The sequence below is a fragment of the Crotalus tigris genome, unplaced genomic scaffold (genome assembly GCF_016545835.1).
Source record: "Crotalus tigris isolate CLP2741 ecotype Arizona unplaced genomic scaffold, ASM1654583v1 scf7180000017764.6130737, whole genome shotgun sequence".
Lineage (NCBI taxonomy): Eukaryota > Metazoa > Chordata > Lepidosauria > Squamata > Viperidae > Crotalus > Crotalus tigris.
In genome coordinates this window covers 2215995-2233765 of record NW_024096618.1, presented here as the reverse complement: position 1 = coordinate 2233765, position 17771 = coordinate 2215995, and the positions used below count along the sequence as shown (strand labels likewise).

Here is a 17771-nt window from a genome sequence, read left to right as displayed (position 1 = left end):
TCACTTCCCAGAGCAGAATACAGGGTTATTAATGACAAAGTTGACAATAAAAAAGAAAAAGAAAAAGAAAAAAGAGAAAAAAATATCATACTTAACCTTTAACTCCAATAACATCATAAACAAATCTCTATAACATTTACTATAAAATTCACTCATAAAGTAAATGAAACTTTATAGTTCCATACTTTTTCTGAATATAATCTATCCATCTTCTCCATACAATAATATATCTTTCTTGTGTATAATCCTTCAAATAAGCAGAAATTTTTGCCATTTCTGCAAAACTAGAAACTTTAAATATCCATTCTTCTAAGGTAGGCAAGGAATCTTTCTTCCAATATGAACCTACTATTAACCTTGCTGCAGTTAATAAATTCAACATTAAAGTAGTTTCTTTGTCATTTAGACCCACAAAAATACCCAATAAAAATAGTTGAGGAGTAAACTTTATCTTCTTTCTAAAAATCTTTTGAATGTTCCACCAAATCATAATCCAAAAAGCCTTTACCTTTTTGCAATTCCACCAAATGTGAAAATATGTCGCATTCTTATTGCCACATCTCCAACATTTGGGCTGTATGTTAGGATACATACAAGATAATTTTTTAGGATCTAAGTGCCATCTGTAAAACATTTTATAAAAATTTTCTCTCAAATTTTGAGCTTGTGTAAATTTAACATTTCTAGTCCAAATTGTCTCCCATAAATCCAATGAAATCGGTTCCTGTATATTTTGAGCCCATTTAATCATACAGTCTTTAACCAATTCTGTTTCCGAGTCTAACTCTAATAAAACATTGTAAATTCTTTTTATATGGGCCTGACTCTGATTTTTAATCTGAATAACCAATTGTTTATCTTCTAATGTTATTCCCTCTTTCTTATCTACAGTCCACCTGTCCACCATTTGTAAATATTGAAACCATGACTGTAGAATATTTTCTTGCCTTAATACATCTAGCGATTTTAAATGCCAATCCAAACCTGACCAAATTAATAATTTTTATATGAAATTCTATCAAAGTTCATCCCCTTGGAGGTTCCCTCAATTGCATATCTGGGAATCCCCCAGATAGGTATTTTATAATTTAACCTATAATAATACTTTTTCCAAACATGAAGTAAGGCATTCCTCAGAATATGTGACTTAAAAATTCGGTCGACTTTCTTATTAAAAATTAAGTATGCATGCCAACCGTACATTAAATCCCAGCCTTCCAGAAAAAGAATATCCTTATTTGTTAAATTAAGCCAATCACTTATCTAAGTTAAAGCAGCTGCATCATAATATAATTTCAAATTAGGTGCCTTAAGTCCTCCTCTTTCTCGGGCGTCTTGCAAAATCTTAAACTTAACCCTTGGTTTTTTTCCAAGCCCAAATAAAATTGTTAATACTCTTCTGCCATTCCTCCAAGTTTCCCTCTTTTTTTAAAAATAGGTATCATCTGGAACAAGAAAAGAAACTTTGATAGAACATTCATTTTTACAGCTGAAATTCTCCCCAACAATGACAATTGCAATTTTTTCCAATCCTTTAAATCCTTTTGTACTTTTGCCCATAATGGTTCATAATTGTTCTTATACAATTTCCCATTTGAAGCAGTTAAATATACTCCCAAGTATTTAACCTTTTTTACCATCTGAAAACCTGTAGCTTTAATCAGACTTTCCCTATCCTTAACTGACATATTCTTAGGTAATATCTTAGTCTTGTAATTGTTAACTTTAAAACTAGAAACATTCCCATACTGTGTTATAAGTTCTAATAAGCAATCAATTGTTTGATTCGGTTGTTCCAAAATTAAAACCAAATCATCCGCAAAAGCCCGCAGTTTATATTCATTCTTCCTTATCTTTATACCCTTGACTACCGTTGATTCTCGAATCTGGATCAACAAAATTTCCAACATTAAAACAAATAACAATGGAGATAATGGGCATCCTTGTCTTGTCCCTTTTTCAATATTAAAAGTCTCAGTCAGTCCCCCATTTACAACAATTTGTTCAGATTGTTGCTGATATATAGCTTTAAGTGCATATAAAAACTTATCCCCAAAATTCATTTTCTCTACCAATGAAAATAAAAATTGCCAATCTAGTTGATCAAAGGCTTTTTAAGCATCCAAAAATATAAAAGCCACAGGAATCTGATTATTCTTATCCAAATACTCAATTAAGTTTATGATTTGTCTTACATTATATTTCATATATTGCCCTGTTATAAATCCTGATTGATCACTATGAATCAAATCCTTCATAACCTGCATTAATCTATTTGCCAAAATTTTAGTGAAAATCTTATAATCAACATTTAACAATGATATTGGCCTATAATTCTTGGGCTCTGTGAGATCTTGATCCTCCTTTGGAATCAGTGATATAAAAGCTCTTTTCCAAGAAGGAGGAACTTGTGCTCCCAACAAAATACTATTAAAAAGCTCCTTTAATGGCTCCATCATTTCTTCAGATAAAATCTTATAGTATGTCAATCCATCTGTTCCTGGAGACTTTCCCACCTTTAACTGCTTAATAGCTAAACCAATTTCCTCCACAGTAATTAAACAATTCATCCCATTTTGTTGTTCCTCAGAAAGTTTAGGAAAATGTGCTGATTGTAAATATTTATCTATATCCAATCCCTTTATATTGTCACTTGAATATAATTTTGTATAAAAATCTAAAAAACTCTTTTTAATCAAATTTTGCTGAAAAACCTCAGTACCTTTATATTTTACTTTCTCTATAATCCTAGCTTTCTGTTTCTTTCGTAACTGATAAGCCAACCACCTCCCAGGCTTATTTGCATTACAAAAAGTATTATGTCTCATATAAGACAGATTGGTAGCCACCTGATCTGCCAACAACATATTAAATTGTTCCCTAAGCATCTTTATTGAAGCCTTTAAGTTATTATCAGTTGGATTAAGAATAAGCGCTTCTTCTTTTAATTTAATCTCTTCTTCTATTTCTCTACGTCTTTGTAACCTTTTGTCCCTAGAAACTTTATTTAAATGAATCAAGATTCCCCTCATATACGCCTTACTGGCATCCCAAACCATGGGCATCGATGTACCCTTGTTCATGTTTAAAGCAAAAAACTCCTTTAAATGCTCTTTACATTTTTGTACAAACTCTTCCCGAGTAAACAAATTTTCGTTCAGTCTCCAGGGTCTTCTATTCCCATCTTCCAAATGTAACTCCATCCACACCGGACTATGATCTGACAAGGTCCTGGGGAAGATTTTTACCTTCCTCACCCTAGAAAAGAAATCACTAGTAATCAAAAAAAAGTCAATCCTTGAAAATGACTGATGTCTATCCGAATAAAAAGTGAAGTCTCTATCACTTATGTTCCTTTCTCGCCAAATGTCAATAGGCTCCAACTCTTCTTTCAAATCAAAGAAAGTTTTGGGTAATTTAGTTTGAGTAAAAGTTTTAGAAGAACTCTTTTTATCTATAGTTGAGTCTAAAACTCCATTCCAATCACCCATCAAAATTACAGATTTGTAATCCAACTGAGATATCTTCCTATGCAAAAACTTATAAAATTGATTCTGTTGTTGATTAGGAGCATATAGTCCAACAATAAGAACTTTCTTGCCTTGTATTGGTAATTCCACAAAGACATATCTTCCTTCACGGTCAGCCTCAATTAGTTTAGGTGAAAAAATTTTCTTCACATAAATTACAACACCCTCTTTTTTCCCTGGAGCTGGAGCCATAAAATGTGATCCCAAACGAGAGTTTATCAAAAATTTTGAGTCCTTTGAAGTTATATGAGTCTCTTGCAAACATATCAAATCATTATTATGTTGTTTCAAATAATGAAAAATCTTTCTCCGTTTCTGTGATGAATTTAAGCCATTAACATTCCAGGTCAAGAACTTGGCCATCTCCACCGGCCTGGAGCCTCTGGAGCATGGCCTGTAGATCAACTGTCAACGATCTTTTAGGTCTTGCCCCTCCCACAGGCTCTGTAGTAACCATTCCTTCTACCTTATCACCACTCTTCTGCTGCTGCTCTTTTTCTTTACATTTGTGGGCAGTTCGTGTCATCCTTTGATCTTTTATCTCAAGGTTCTGTACAGCTTATTCCATAACCATCATTGAAGAGGCTCCTGCCATAACAGGCTCTTCAATTATCCTTGTTTGTGAAGGTGAAGACGATCTTGCCTTTAAAATAGAATGATAAAAATCTCTTGCCTTTGAGACTGTAGTTAATCTATGACGTGTCCCATCATAATTCACTACTATTCCTCTTGGAATCTCCCATCTGAACTGAATTTGACGATGTTTTAACTCATCAGACAGAAAAGTAAAGTCTTTTCTGCCTCTTAGAATCTTGGGAGGTATTTCTTTTAAAATTATCACGTCTTGATCTGCAATTTGAAACTTCTGTTTATAAAAAGCCTGTATAATTTCATTACGAATAAATCTTCTAGAAAAATAAATAACCACATCTCTTGGTAGGTTTCTCTGTCTAGCAACCCATGAGTTGACTCTAAAAAATTTTTCTATCTCATTCCCAATTATTTCAGGTCTCCATTCAAGATTAATAGCAATATCTTTCACAATAAGCTTCTTTAAGTCCTTCTGAAAATTTTCTCTCAATCCTCTGATACGCAATGCAAACTCCATCTCTCTGTATTGTGAAATAATTTGTTCATCCTGTGTAATTTCTATCTTATTCTCCACCTCCTCCATTCTAGATTCCAATCTTGTTGCATTTTTGGTAATCTCCTCCATTTTGTCATCAATTCTTTCAATATGCAGAGCAAGACCTTGAAATGCAAATAGGATGTCCTCCCTGACTTGCTTGTTTTTTTTTCTCCAGTAGTTCTTCTGTAATAGCCCTCTCTGCAATTATAAGATCTTTTACTTCCTCTTTAATATCCAAAGCATTCTTTTTTAGAGCTTCTTGTAAGTCTTTAAGAGAAATTGCAGGAGGAGGGGAGGGTGGGGGTGATTTTGGTTTCTGAGAAACAGGCTGAGACATTGGAGAGGAGATGGAAGCTTTAGGAGCAGGGAGCAAACGTTTTGAAGCCATTCTCTTAAATACAAAAGAACAAAATTCTTGCCTATAAAATCACAGTTCTTTAAATAGTAACAAAAAAAAGAAAGAAAGAAAAAGAGAAAGAGAAAAAAGAAACCAAGTTCTTGCCTCTATATTTAAAACATTGATCTATGTCCAACTTTTAACTTTGTTGCTAAATCAAACAAGAAAGACGGTCACCATTTTGCCTTTCACTTTCCCTTTCTTCAAAAGGGAAAGTAAACAATAAAAAGAGGAGAAGATACTTGCTGGAGTTAAAGTCACAATCAATCTTAAACGCAGTTTCTCCTTGTCTGCTCCATCTGCATTTAAGTACTCACAAGCCTCCCAAAAAAGCAGATGTGGGAGCGGCGCCTTGCTTCATCCTAAAGCTTCGGGACAAAGACGTCCTGGAGTGCGGAGATGGCTCAGACTCTGAGGGAGCTCTACCCTCCAATCCCTGAAATTATGGGGATCCAGGGGAGCTCTTACCTCTACCTGAGCAGCATTTCTCCTCTCTTTCTCCCAGAGAGGAGATTCAAACCGCAGGACAGCTGATTGTAAAAATCCTGCGGCTTTTACACAACCCAGGATCAAGCAGCCATCGTAGCTGCTTGATCCACAGGAAGTCCTCTTTTTTCTATTTCTTTTTAAATTTGGTTTTAGAAATTAGTTTTTCTTTTTTATTTGACTTCCCTGCATAGTTAGACATTTTGCAATAATAATTATAACAGGGCTGCAAGCGTAAGTGTTGTATATATATATATATATATATATATATATATATATATATATATATATATACGTAGGTCTTTGGTTGTTCGGGTTTTCTCCTGCGTAAAATTGGAAGTGTCTTGGCGACGTTTCGATGAAGTCCCATTCGTCATCTTCAGGCTGGTGTTTTCAGCTTCGTGCTTCGAGCAGCAATGTGTGGTCTTAGCTGTTTCTTCCTTTTAACTGCCAGTGGGGGTATGAACTGATTGGGTGGGAGCTTGGCTGTGTTCTGATTGGGTGGAGGTGTGTTCTGATTGGTTAGGGGGTTGGCTGTGCTCTGATTGGCTGGGGGGTTGGCTGTGCTCTGATTGGCTGGGGGGTTGGCTGTGCTCTGATTGGCTGGGGGAGTGTTCTGTTTGGTTGTGCTCAGGTTAGTCTGAGTTGCAGAGGGGTTTGAGATTTTGGGCTGCCTGGCTATTTTTTGGCTTCGCGTTCGTGGTCGTGCTTCCTCTTCATGGAGGGTGTCAGTTTGCTTCATGTATGGATTGGGGGGGTTTAAAGTGGCTAATGATGCAGCTGTGGTCTGGCTTCTGGGTTGTGGTCGTGCCTCATCATCAGTGTGGCTTTGGGTTTGTTTTTTGCGTGGATGTGTGGTGGTGACATCCTGTGTGGTTTTTGTGAGTGTGGGTCTGGTATCATTTTTTGTGTTAGGGAGTCGTTTGTCAATAAGGGCGGGTTTCCAAATGGCTGGTAGGCGGGAGGTATCATCTCGCTTGTTCATGCTGTGTGGGTGTTTTTCTATCTCGATGGCTTCTCTGATTATTCTGTTATTAAAATGTTCACTTTTGGCAATGGTTCTGGTATTTTTAAAGTCAATTTCATGTCCTGTGGCTTTAAGGTGTTGGACCAGGGAAGATGTTGGTTCCTCTTTTTTGACTGAGTTCTTATGTTCTTCAATGCGTGCACTTATTCTTCTGTTGGTTTGTCCGATGTATGTGTTGGAACAAGCAGTGCATGGGATTTCATATACTCCTTGATTTTCTAACTCAATTTTATCCGGGGTTTCTTAGGATGGTGGATATTTTTCTGTTTGTACAGAATGCTGTTTGATGTTGTGTTTATGGAGGATCTTGCAGATTATGTCTGTGGTGCCTTTTATGTATGGGAGGAGGGCTTTGCCGTTTTCTTGTTCTCTGTCTTGGATTTTAGTGGGGGTTTCTTTTTGGATTAGGTTTGTAATCTTATTTCTTTGGAATCCATTGGATGTTAGTATATTGGTGAGAGTGTGTAGTTCGTTTTTTAGGTGTTGTTCGTCAGCTAAGCGTTTTGTTCTGGAGATGAGTGTCTTGGCTACGGAGTTGATCTGTGCTGGGTGGTGGTGTGAGAGAGCGTGCAGATAGCGATTTGTGTATGTTTTCTTCTGGTAGATGGTGTGTCCTAGGCAGCCATTGGATTTCTTGTAGACTAAGACATCCAGGAAGGGAAGTTGGTTATTAGCTTCTGTTTCCATGGTGAACTGTATTTTGGGGTGTAGGCTATTGAGGTGTATGAGGAAGTTGTCCAGTTTTTCTTTCCCATGTGGCCAGATTATGAAGGTGTCCTCTACGTATCTGAGCCAGAGTTTGGGTTTGTGATCCGATTTTTCTAGAGCTTGGGTTTCAAAGTGTTCCATGTAGAGGTTTGCAATGACAGGTGAGAGGGGTAATCCCATGGGTGCTCCTTCTGTTTGTTTGTATTTTTGTCCGTTATAGATGAAGTATATGTTGGATAGGCAGTGGTTGGTCAGTTCTAAGATGTGTTTGGGGGGGTTATATTTGTTTTGGATAGCTGTCAAGGCTTCTTTGATAGGCACTTGGGTGAAGAGGGATATGACATCGAAGCTCACGAGTAGGTCGCTGGGCTGTAAGTTTTGTTTCTTTATGATCTCTATAAACTGGAATGAGTTTTTTATGTGTGAGGTGATGGATTCTGCATAGGGCTGTAGTTGTTTGGTGAGAAATTTGGCTAGGTTTTGTAGAGGTGAGCCTATGGAGCTGACTATGGGTCTGAGTGGGGTTCCTTCTTTGTGTATCTTGGGGAGACCATAAAGTTTGCGGCATCTGGATGATTTCTCTCTGGGAATGTTTCTTTGCTGGATCTCTTCGCTAATGGGGGAGGCTTTTATTTTGGATCTGGTGGTTTTTTCCATGTAGGTGGTGGGATCTGTGTTTAGGGGTTTGTATATGGAGTCTTGGAGTAGATTGGTTAATTTGGTTTGGTAGTCAGATGTGTTCATAATCACCGGGGCATTGCCCTTGTCTGCTGGTAGGATTATTATGCTGGTGTCTTCTTTCAGGTTACGTAGAGGAACAGACAGCACTACGTAACCTGAAATAGTTGAGAAATTGCTTACAGAAATTCGCTGACACTTCAGAATCTAGAATGTGCATTTTGAATTTATATTTTCTTCATCTCACCATATATATATATATATATATATATATATATATATATATATATACCAATGATATTTTATGATGCTTTACATATATATCAGAAATCTCTCTTCTTAGGATTCCACCTGCTTACTGGAAACATTGGAGTAAATTAGATTTTATGATAGAAAAGGGCCAGAAAAGTATAAGGACTTTGAGGTTATTATCTGACTCCTTTTTTTTTCAAACTTGGCATAAGGATTTCAAGAACTTTCTCAACTAGTAAATTTGAACTTGCCTCCTGTTTTGATGCAGATATTAGATGATCCAGTTAGGTGGCCCAGAGCACCTTTCAATATTTGGGATGAGGTAAATATGAAGTATCTAAAGATATAAATGATGCCAAGGCTGATTATATTTTGAAATGTCTTCCCATGTTCATTTCCTCAGCTTCTTGTCAAGACTAAAAAAGTAAGACAGGCAACAACAATGAAATATCTGCCTATCTTACCTCCCTGCACTTTTCTACCTATTAGGAGGTCTCTAGTTATTTTTGCGATTCTTGACTCTGGGTTATCCAGCATCTTGCAGTTTAGAAACTAATAAAGGCCCATACCCCTGTTGAAAATGTGAAGTCCACAGTAGTCCTTGTTAGAGAATATACTCCTAATCATAAACAGAGGGCTGAAAGAACACTGAACAATCCCATTAACAGAATAGAAGATGCTTATTGCACGACAGTCTTGGATGTGAAGTTTGAGTTTAGTCCATGTATCAATTAATGCCAAGTCATTAATTATCTTTGCCATAAAAGATAGACTTAAGAAATGGGTGGGAATAGAATATCAGAGCTTACAGCTTAAAGAAATGGCCTGTTTGGGATAATTAACTAGTTAAGACTGGCTAGAAATCGAGAGACTGTTCTAGTCCCATCTTATGCACAAAACCAAGGAGGTGACTTTGGGTCAGTCACCTCTTTCAAATCTAAGAAGGAATTGTCAAACCTTTCTGGAAACTGCTGTCCAAAAAACTGCAAGGTTCAGTTGGCTGGTATTTTTGTTTTATTTACTTTACATCTGGAAGAAAGTGAAGACTTGATGTGGAGGAAGAGTTGGAAAAGTTCCTTCACCTCTTAAACTCAAGATACCCATTGAGTTAACAATAGGCCAGATGAAAAGTATGTGAAAACCCATCCCCATATTTCTCTCTCACCATTTGCCCTAGTTGTCAAACAGGCTTCTACTATAAGTGTGGGTGCCAGATATCTGAAGAGGCAAAGGAGGACACAGACAATTGGGTAGGAGGAAAAATAAAGAGGAAAAGGAAGACATAATATTTATTTAATTTTCTTGACATTTGTGACAAGAATTATGTACAAAACTGCAAAAAGATATACCTAAGCCTATGTGTATATGAAATTATGTTTTCCACCATCAGAAAGTCTTGGTTTTTTTCAATTACAGGAATGTGCTAGAGTTTAGATACCTAATGCAGAAGTTTGTGTTGCTAATTATGATATTGTGATCATGCTTTAACTGAGATGTTGTTTATGTATTCTATAATTTTATTGTATATGTTTTGTAAGCCACTTACAATCATTTCACTGAACTGGCATAAAAGCATTTAAAATAAGTGAGATAAACAAACAAACAAACAAATATTTTATTGATCTATCATAGAAGTAACAATTTCTTTTTTCAAATAAATCCTTATATTCTGCAAATTGTCAACACTGCATTATCCTTTATAATATTGAGAAACACTCTGGACTATAATACTAGCACAATTTTGACATGGAACTGGCATGTTGTTAGTGTATTTCATTCTGAGCAATTCCTGTATAGCATAGAAACAGGTAAGACTGGAGATTTCATTTCTATAGGTTACAGAGACCAGTGGGGTATAATAATATTAACATTCAGATAATGTTGAACTATGAAAACCTGGAGACAAAGGAATATCAGAGGCAATGCTAGAATCTGCACTTCATTATCAGCTGTAGTTGTTTCTCTATCACCAATATAGAATGCTATTCTGGCAGGATGTAAATTTTTAAAAATTGCATCAGACTTTGTGATTGTCCTTTATATACACAAAAAGAGATTGCTACAAAGGTTAACTGTTGTTGCTGTACTTGAACATACTTTTGAGAGGGACTATAATGACTAGTTCTACTTTCCCAGATATCACTAATATGAACTTAATGTTGTCTGGTGACCACAGCTTCAGCCTCTGTGGAAACAGATAATAATAATAATAATGATGATAATAATAATAATAATAATAGTAGTAGTAGTAGTAGTAGTAGTAGTAGTAGTAGTAGTAGCAGCAGCAGCAGTAAAGTTAGAAGGGACCTTGGAGGTCATCTAGTCCAACCCCCTGCTCAGGCAGGAAACCCTAAACCATTTTGGACAAATGGCTGTCCACAACTGTTCTCCACCATTAGACTGTCTTCCTAAACATTCTCCAAAATGCCTCCTTCACTTCTTTGTTCCTCAGGCTGTAAATGAGAGGATTCAGCATGGGAATTACCACTGTGTAGAACAAAGATGCCACTTTGTCTTGTTCCAAGAAATATGTGGAGCTGGGCCGTAAATACATAAAGAAGATCGTCCCATAGAATAAGCTGACAACAATCAGGTGAGAAGAACAGGTAGAAAAGGCCTTGCGTCTGCTCTGTGTAGAACGGATCTTTAAAATGGTGATTAAGATAGAGGCATAGGAGAACAAAATAGTTACTGTAGTGCTTACACCGTTTATACTCACTTGTGCAAATATTACAGTCTCATTGATGTGAGTATCAGAGCAAGAAAGCTTCAAGAGTGGGGGGATATCACAATAGTAATGATTGATCACGTTTGATCCACAAAAGGATAAAGAAAAACTGAGTGTGGTGTGTAAAACTGCATAGAAAATGCCAAGGAAATATGAAATAACTGCCAACCAGACACAGATTTTTCCTGACATGATCACTGAATAACGCAGAGGGTGACAAATAGCCACATACCGATCAAAGGCCATCACAGCCAGAAGAAGACATTCAGTGCTTCCACATATAACAAACACAAACATTTGAGTGGCGCATGCAAAGAATCCAATATTTTTCCTTTCTGTTAAGAGAAACACCAACATATTGGGTATAATGCTTGAAGAATAGTTGACATCTACAAATGCCAAATTACCGAGAAAAAAATACATGGGAATGTGGAGTCGAGAATCTGTTTTGATTAGGAAGATCATTCCTAGATTCCCCATCAGGGTAATAATATATATCAGTAGAAACAACACAAAGAGAGGCAATTGTAGCTCCTTTTGATCTGTGATGCCCAGGAGAATGAAGTTGGAGACCCGTGTGTGATTCCACATAGAAATGTCTTCTTTGTACATTAATTGTTGGGAGAAAAAAATGCAATTAGACAAAGATTGGAATTTACTACTTGTAACTAAAACATTGGGACTGATAAAATTTCTGCCTTTCCCATAGAGTGTGTGCATTATTTAAATGAGACTACATTATTTTGAAATCTGTAGGGTATGTGATTTTTTTCCTTCAAATTTCAATGTAACCTAATGCAAGTTTATATATCTTCTAGCCTTGGATACAGTGCCATCACTTAAACATGTGGTGGTGTAAAGATGTGTTAAGACAGAGAAAAAATGTATAAGAGACGAGTTTAACTCAATCTCTAAGGCTATGCCCTCCTTTCAAATCAAGAAGACTCATTGTTCCTTTTAATAACACTAAATTAGAGCACAATATCCAGCTTGAGATCTCATAAATATCATCAGGATGAGATACTACATGCTAGAGTATGGTCTTCCTTACTATTCTACTATGATTTACTTCTATTCTCTACCTTTTCCTGCTCACTATAAATACAGATTTTCATAATCTTTGCTGTGTAACACTTCGCTATGCCCCAGCAGATGGCCAGGAAAACATAGTTTTCTGTCTCCTTCTTGAGTCTCACATTGCATTTGTCCCTGAAAGCATTCTATCACATTTAGTTGCCATTTGGAAGGTGACTTGCGAGGGATCAGTTTAAGTACACAATTACCATTGGTTGATAACATTGTCTTGGTGCTCTGGCAAGTTAATTCAGACAAGCTGTTTATCAGGACAGGGACACCATGGTTAATAATCAGCGGATAGTTGGAAAAACCTTTTATCTTCATTTATTCTGAGGGTAGCCAATGACAGAGCAGAATCTATTCTCTGTAAATAAACAGAAGGAGACATGTACTTACCCCCTATTTTCGAAAGAATACCAGAACTTTGGGTATGATGGTTTTTCCAAATATATTGACTGTTTGATAGGAACCAAGACTTCCTAAATTATTATCAGAAAGAATAGGAAGTTACTTTTTCCAATACTTATCTTTAATAGGATTTTCCCCCCTGAATTTCTTCTATTGCTTCCAGTGGGAGAAGAAATAATTATAATTTCAATGCATCCATTTCTGTGTTCTGAGGGACCCACACAGGTAATCTGTAAGCTAGAGCTTCTAGCCAAAATTTCCAAGACCTCTTTCTGTTAACACTGTTCTCAGAATATACAGCTTACTTGGGAATGAAATAGTGACAGCATTGCAGAGATTGCTGAGTGGATAAGGGCTCCATTTATTTAAACTCTGATTTAAAATTTCCCTGAAGGTTCTCATTCTCTTGTGACATTTGTTTTTATGCTTGTTGATGCAGAGCGGAATAATGAAAATGGGTGGGGGGGTGTCTGTGAGTAATTTATGTCTGTCTGTTGAACCCAATTAGAGACACTTTTGTCCTAAAGGTTTATATATTACAAAGTAGGACAACTGTGAAACATTGTTGATTCTATTTGAAAGTCACCTTTTTTGTCCCTTTGTCAAAAATAAAAAAATAGTTCAAATCACAACAGAAATCAACAAATCCAATGCTGTTTTCTTTTTCTAGTGTTGCATAATAATTTTTAGTTTGTCTACAGTACATTCTCAAAATGTACTTGAGGTCTTCATTGATGTAGACAAGATTTAGAGTTCTTGAGGTCTTCATTGACGTAGACAAGATTTAGACATGAAGAACCTGTGCATTTTTAATATACAGTCTACAAGTTATATTAACAGCTCTGTGAGTTAGTCCAAAATGTGGCCATTAATAGGACAAATCTGGACATGAGTTTATGTTTCGACTCTGAAATTACATCTCCCCCACCAAGGCAATTGCAACCAATCCTTACTGAACTCTTTTGAAGCATCTAAAGGGCATGAAGCAATGTCATTTTGTGTTATCAACCTCATTTTAAAATAAGAGATGTAGTTTATTTTACCTCAAACTGCTTATCAAGTTATGACATTTACGTTCAATATTGAAGAGGTCACGTAATACTGCCTAGTGTTCCAGGACAACTTCTCCCCATCTACTGCTGCCAAATAATAGCATCATTCTATGCTTCTGTGTTGTACAGCCCCAGTTGCACTTGCACTGTGCCACAATCTCCCACCAAGAATGCCACCTCTCTGTCCATTGTAAAATATCTGATGGGGAGTTGGCTAGCTACTACTTCTAAAAGGTCCTGCTTGGTCTTGATTGTCACTCGGAGTTTTGGCTGAAGTCATAATTGTGGCCTTTTTCTTAATGTAGGAGGAAAACATGCATAATTTCAGTAGTAAAATAGTAATAGTTTTCAGTATCTTAGACCAGTTAGCTTGGGGAATTCTGAGAGTTGAAGTCTACACATTGTAAAGTAGTCAAGGTTGAGAAACACTCTCTGAGTAAGTAGCCTTGCACCACTGGAATAATTTGCATGGCAAAAACTCTCTCTTTTATTGTTTCAAGACTTTGCTGATTCCTATTTCATACCCTACATTTGCTCTTCCTTGGCATTTGTTGAAAGATTTATAGTATAACAGACCGGTGATAGCTCATGAAGCTCAATTGCTTTGCTTTCTGTTTGTCTTCATCTCAGCTTTTCATGGGACATTAAGGCATCAATACTTGTACCATCAACCTAGAATAATATGGTAGATAATCACTTGAATAGTTGAGAAATTGCTTACAGAAATTCACTGACACTTGAGAATCTAGAATGTGCATTTTGAATTTATATTTTCTTCATCTCACCATCATTATAGATCTATTATTTACAAGCTCAGCTCCTCTCCCTGAGGAGTCAAGTCTCAGAAGGAAAATCTCTGAGGAGCAGAAGATCTTGAGAAACCTCTGAAAGCAGATTATTAGAGAGGCAAAGGCACTCATACCTAGGCAGATACCTGATGAGGACAAGCATCTGCAAACAATAGATGGAAGAGAATGTGCAGACACAGGTAGGCTGGGAAAAACACCAAGCTAAAAAGTGCCTCTTAGTCCTTTGCAATCACATTTAGATGGGGAGAATCTCAGCGTAAATAATGTGCATTTGTCTGGGAATAACCTAGTAATTCATTGGTTTGTTTGTTTGTTTGTTTTTTAGACATCAGTCTCAAACTGGAATAGCTCACAAATTCTCCAAGACTTGCCTTCTGGAAAACAAAGTTTTTTCAAGTTTTTTTTTTTTTTTAAAAAAAATAATAATCAAGAAAATGTTCACTATGTATTGAAATGGATTTTTTTAAAAAAAAAAATAGTACTGAAACTTTTTTAACATGCATTTCTGAACATTTATTTTTCCTCAGAAAAAAATCCATTTCTCAATGCCCTTTTTCTTAAAATACAATTTTCTAAATCTCTTTTGCTCCATCAAAATTTCAAAAAAGGTATAATGCAAAATGTGGAGAAATCAACATCCAAAATCAGTTACATCCCAATGTGTATCTCATTTTCAAAACACAAGCCAGGACAGTTCATAATATCAGTATATATCCTTTATAAAAAGTCTTTGACTATTATAAAAAGTCAAACAAGGGTTAAAACTGATTTAAAAATAGGTTAAAATGGGTTAAAAGTAGGTTAAATGCAATGTTAAAAAGGGTTAAAAAGTTAAAATAAAAATAAAATAAAGCTTTTACTTTTGGAGGAGCTCTTTACAGCCTTTGCTGCCTGTCCACCATCTTGGCTCCTCCCCCTTGAGAGTGATCTGTTTCAATGAGATAATTGCCAATACTTCTTTCTAACAGCAGTGAGTTTCAGATAGTGCTAAGTGAGTCAGTTCATAATATCAAGATGAAATACCCTGAGTAGCCTTCATTACATATAGCTAAGTTCTATATCAAATTCTGCTGACTAAGCAACTTTCAATGAGATGTTAAATGGATGAGGTTCAAATTGAAGGTGAAAATCTCATAGGTATCAATTGTTTGTGTGGCCTTGCTTTCTTAGAAGATCTTCTGAAAAGCCATATGATGAAATAAAAATCTTGCATGTGGCTTATAATTTTTCTAAATATGTGCCTTTTTTCTGTACAGAAACAAGCAACCTGAGAGAAACGATCAAGATTCTATAATGTGTATGTAAAACTTTATCAGACAGCTAGTTGAGTCTTGAGCCCAATTCTGGACTTTTTAGTACATCTGATATAAGCGTGGTTTAGCTTTCCTGGTCCATCTTATTGTGTATGTGTTGATGTTTGCTTGCTAAGATAAAGTGCCAATGTTCATCATGGATTGATAGATGGAACCTAACATTTTTCCAGCTATTCAAACAGGAAACATAGCTTATTGCACATAAGCTATTTTCCTGATATTGCTGTGGCATCCAAGTGCTTTATGAAATATAATGCGCTTTTATAATGGGAACAAATATTCATGGTATGGCTCTAAAATCATTTCAGATGGTGCAGATAAAATGATATTAGGATATCTGTATCAGTAGAATAAATGAGGTAGAACAAAAAAAAATTATCATCTCTGAGTATGAGAGTCATCTGAACTGACTGAACATTAAAGAAGAAAGTGTGTTCCTTCTGAACCCATTTCCTGAGCAGAACTTAATTGAAGTGATGGAATAAATGGCAGATATCAATTCAACTGTGAGTACAGTGAAGGAATTTGTTTTATTTGGAATCACCGATCATCCTGAGCTGCAGATGCCCCTCTTCGCCATCTTCCTTTTGAATTACAGCATCACTCTAATGGGAAATCTGGGCATAATCATTTTGATTCAGACTGACAGACAGCTACATACCCCTATGTATTTCTTCCTCACCCACTTGGCATTTGTTGATCTCTGCTATTCCTCTGTTATTGCCCCCAAAATGCTGGCAAACCTGTTAGCAGTTAAGAAAACCATTTCATTCCATGCTTGTGCAGCCCAGCTGGGCTCTTTCTTGACTTTCATGATCACAGAGTGCTTCCTGCTGGCAGTGATGGCATATGACCGCTACGTTGCCATCTGTAATCCGCTGCTTTATCGATCCATCATGTCCCAGAGAGTCTGCGTCCAGTTAGTAGCTGCACCTTACATATATAGCTTTTTCGTTGCCCTGTTCCACACCATAGTTACATTCCAACTGTCATTCTGTTCTTCAAATGTGATTAACCATTTCTATTGTGATGATCTCCCACTCTTGGCCCTCTCCTGTTCTGATACCAGCACCAAACAAATACTGATCTATGTTTTTGCTGGCTTTAATATGATATTTTCCCTTCTTATTGTTCTTATCTCTTATGTGTTTATTCTGTCTGCCATCCTAAGAATCAGCTCTGCTCAAGGACGACACAAAGCTTTCTCTACCTGTGTTTCTCACTTGACAACTGTCACCATCTTCTATGGAACTTTGATCTTTATGTATTTGCAGCCAAGCACAAATCATTCCCTAGGTACCGATAAAATAGCTTCAGTTTTCTACACACTTGTGATTCCCGTGTTGAATCCTATGATCTACAGCCTGAGAAACAAGGAAGTGAAAGAGGCCCTGAAGAGAAGAAGAGAGAGAATTCTGGTTCTTTGTTAAAGAATGGTTACCTCCCCATTAGTAGTGGGATTCAGCTAGTTCACACCACTTCAGTAGAACCGGTAGCTAATATTTTGTTGCCAAGGCCCAGAATGGACTTCCAGAAGCAGCATCCACACAGAGAACCAGTTGTTCACATATTTGAATCCCACCACTACCCCCATCCATTCCATTCTAAGTATGGAATAAACGTTAGTTGTTGATTTGCAGCAGCCCATAGCCCAGGCTCTGATGTTAGGAAGACAGACGATTTCAAAGAGAGCATACCAGGGAATCAAATGCTAGCTGAGATGTTCATGTCAATCCATATTATTAATTCCCTCATCCTTTTCCTTTGAATGTTATTCTGTCTTTACCCATTCTTCAGCTAGGAATATGCAAATACCCACACATAACTATATGGTACATGATAAAGGTCTTCCAACTGGGTTTTAGCTTTCAAAAAAAATCACCTATATGATTATGTTACAAAGGCAAAAGCTGCTGTCATCTATTTGATATGTTTCTCATACTACCTACTGTTTTAAGACCTCTTCACTCCATATTTCTGCCTCAGTTTCTTTCATTAGAGTCACCTGTCTGTAATCACACCACTTTGGATTAAGCTTCCAGGGTGACTTGAATAGCCTGTACAATTAGCTCTGTATGTAGGTTCTTAGATAGGATATTAAACTGGTCAGTTCTTGGCGCTTCATTCCAAGCTTCAACCTGAGCACATAAATTTATCTGTATTCTGCATTACCATAA

At 36.5% G+C, this 17771-nt stretch overlaps 2 protein-coding genes across 7 annotated transcripts; one reads left to right on the top strand and one right to left on the bottom strand.

The window, feature by feature from the left end:
- Positions 1 to 9804: 9804 nt before the first annotated feature.
- LOC120306992 (olfactory receptor 1020-like) lies at positions 9805 to 15203 on the bottom strand. 6 transcript variants are annotated; one of them, XM_039341114.1, is made up of 4 exons: positions 15142 to 15203; positions 14049 to 14144; positions 12219 to 12376; positions 9805 to 11537 (listed from the first exon to the last, which is right to left on the bottom strand). In XM_039341114.1, the coding sequence occupies exons 3-4, from the start codon at positions 12334 to 12336 to the stop codon at positions 10603 to 10605; spliced, it is 1053 nt and encodes a 350-aa protein (XP_039197048.1). In that variant the 5' UTR covers positions 12337 to 12376; positions 14049 to 14144; positions 15142 to 15203; the 3' UTR covers positions 9805 to 10602. The 6 variants fall into 6 exon arrangements, with proteins under 6 accessions (XP_039197048.1, XP_039197050.1, XP_039197051.1 ...); XM_039341116.1 differs by lacking the exon at positions 12219 to 12376 and having other exon boundaries at positions 12409 to 14144; XM_039341117.1 differs by lacking the exon at positions 12219 to 12376 and having other exon boundaries at positions 9805 to 11534; positions 12409 to 14144.
- LOC120307094 (olfactory receptor 1038-like) lies at positions 13211 to 17362 on the top strand. Its single transcript, XM_039341381.1, has 3 exons — positions 13211 to 13221; positions 16106 to 16993; positions 17302 to 17362. The coding sequence occupies exons 1-3, from the start codon at positions 13211 to 13213 to the stop codon at positions 17360 to 17362; spliced, it is 960 nt and encodes a 319-aa protein (XP_039197315.1).
- The last annotated feature ends 409 nt before the right edge of the window (positions 17363 to 17771 follow it).

Bases quoted from the DNA above. Each gene is read 5' to 3' on its own strand.
- LOC120307094 (XM_039341381.1), top strand. The intron at 16,994-17,301 runs AAGAAGAGAGAG...ACCAGGGAATCA, and splicing joins GTGAAAGAGGCCCTGAAGAG to AATGCTAGCTGAGATGTTCA.
- LOC120306992 (XM_039341114.1), bottom strand. From the start codon at position 12,336: ATGAAGATAAAAGGTTTTTCCAACTATCCGCTGATTATTAACCATGGT. The intron at 11,538-12,218 runs GTAATTGTGTAC...TAATGTACAAAG, and splicing joins GACAATGTTATCAACCAATG to AAGACATTTCTATGTGGAAT.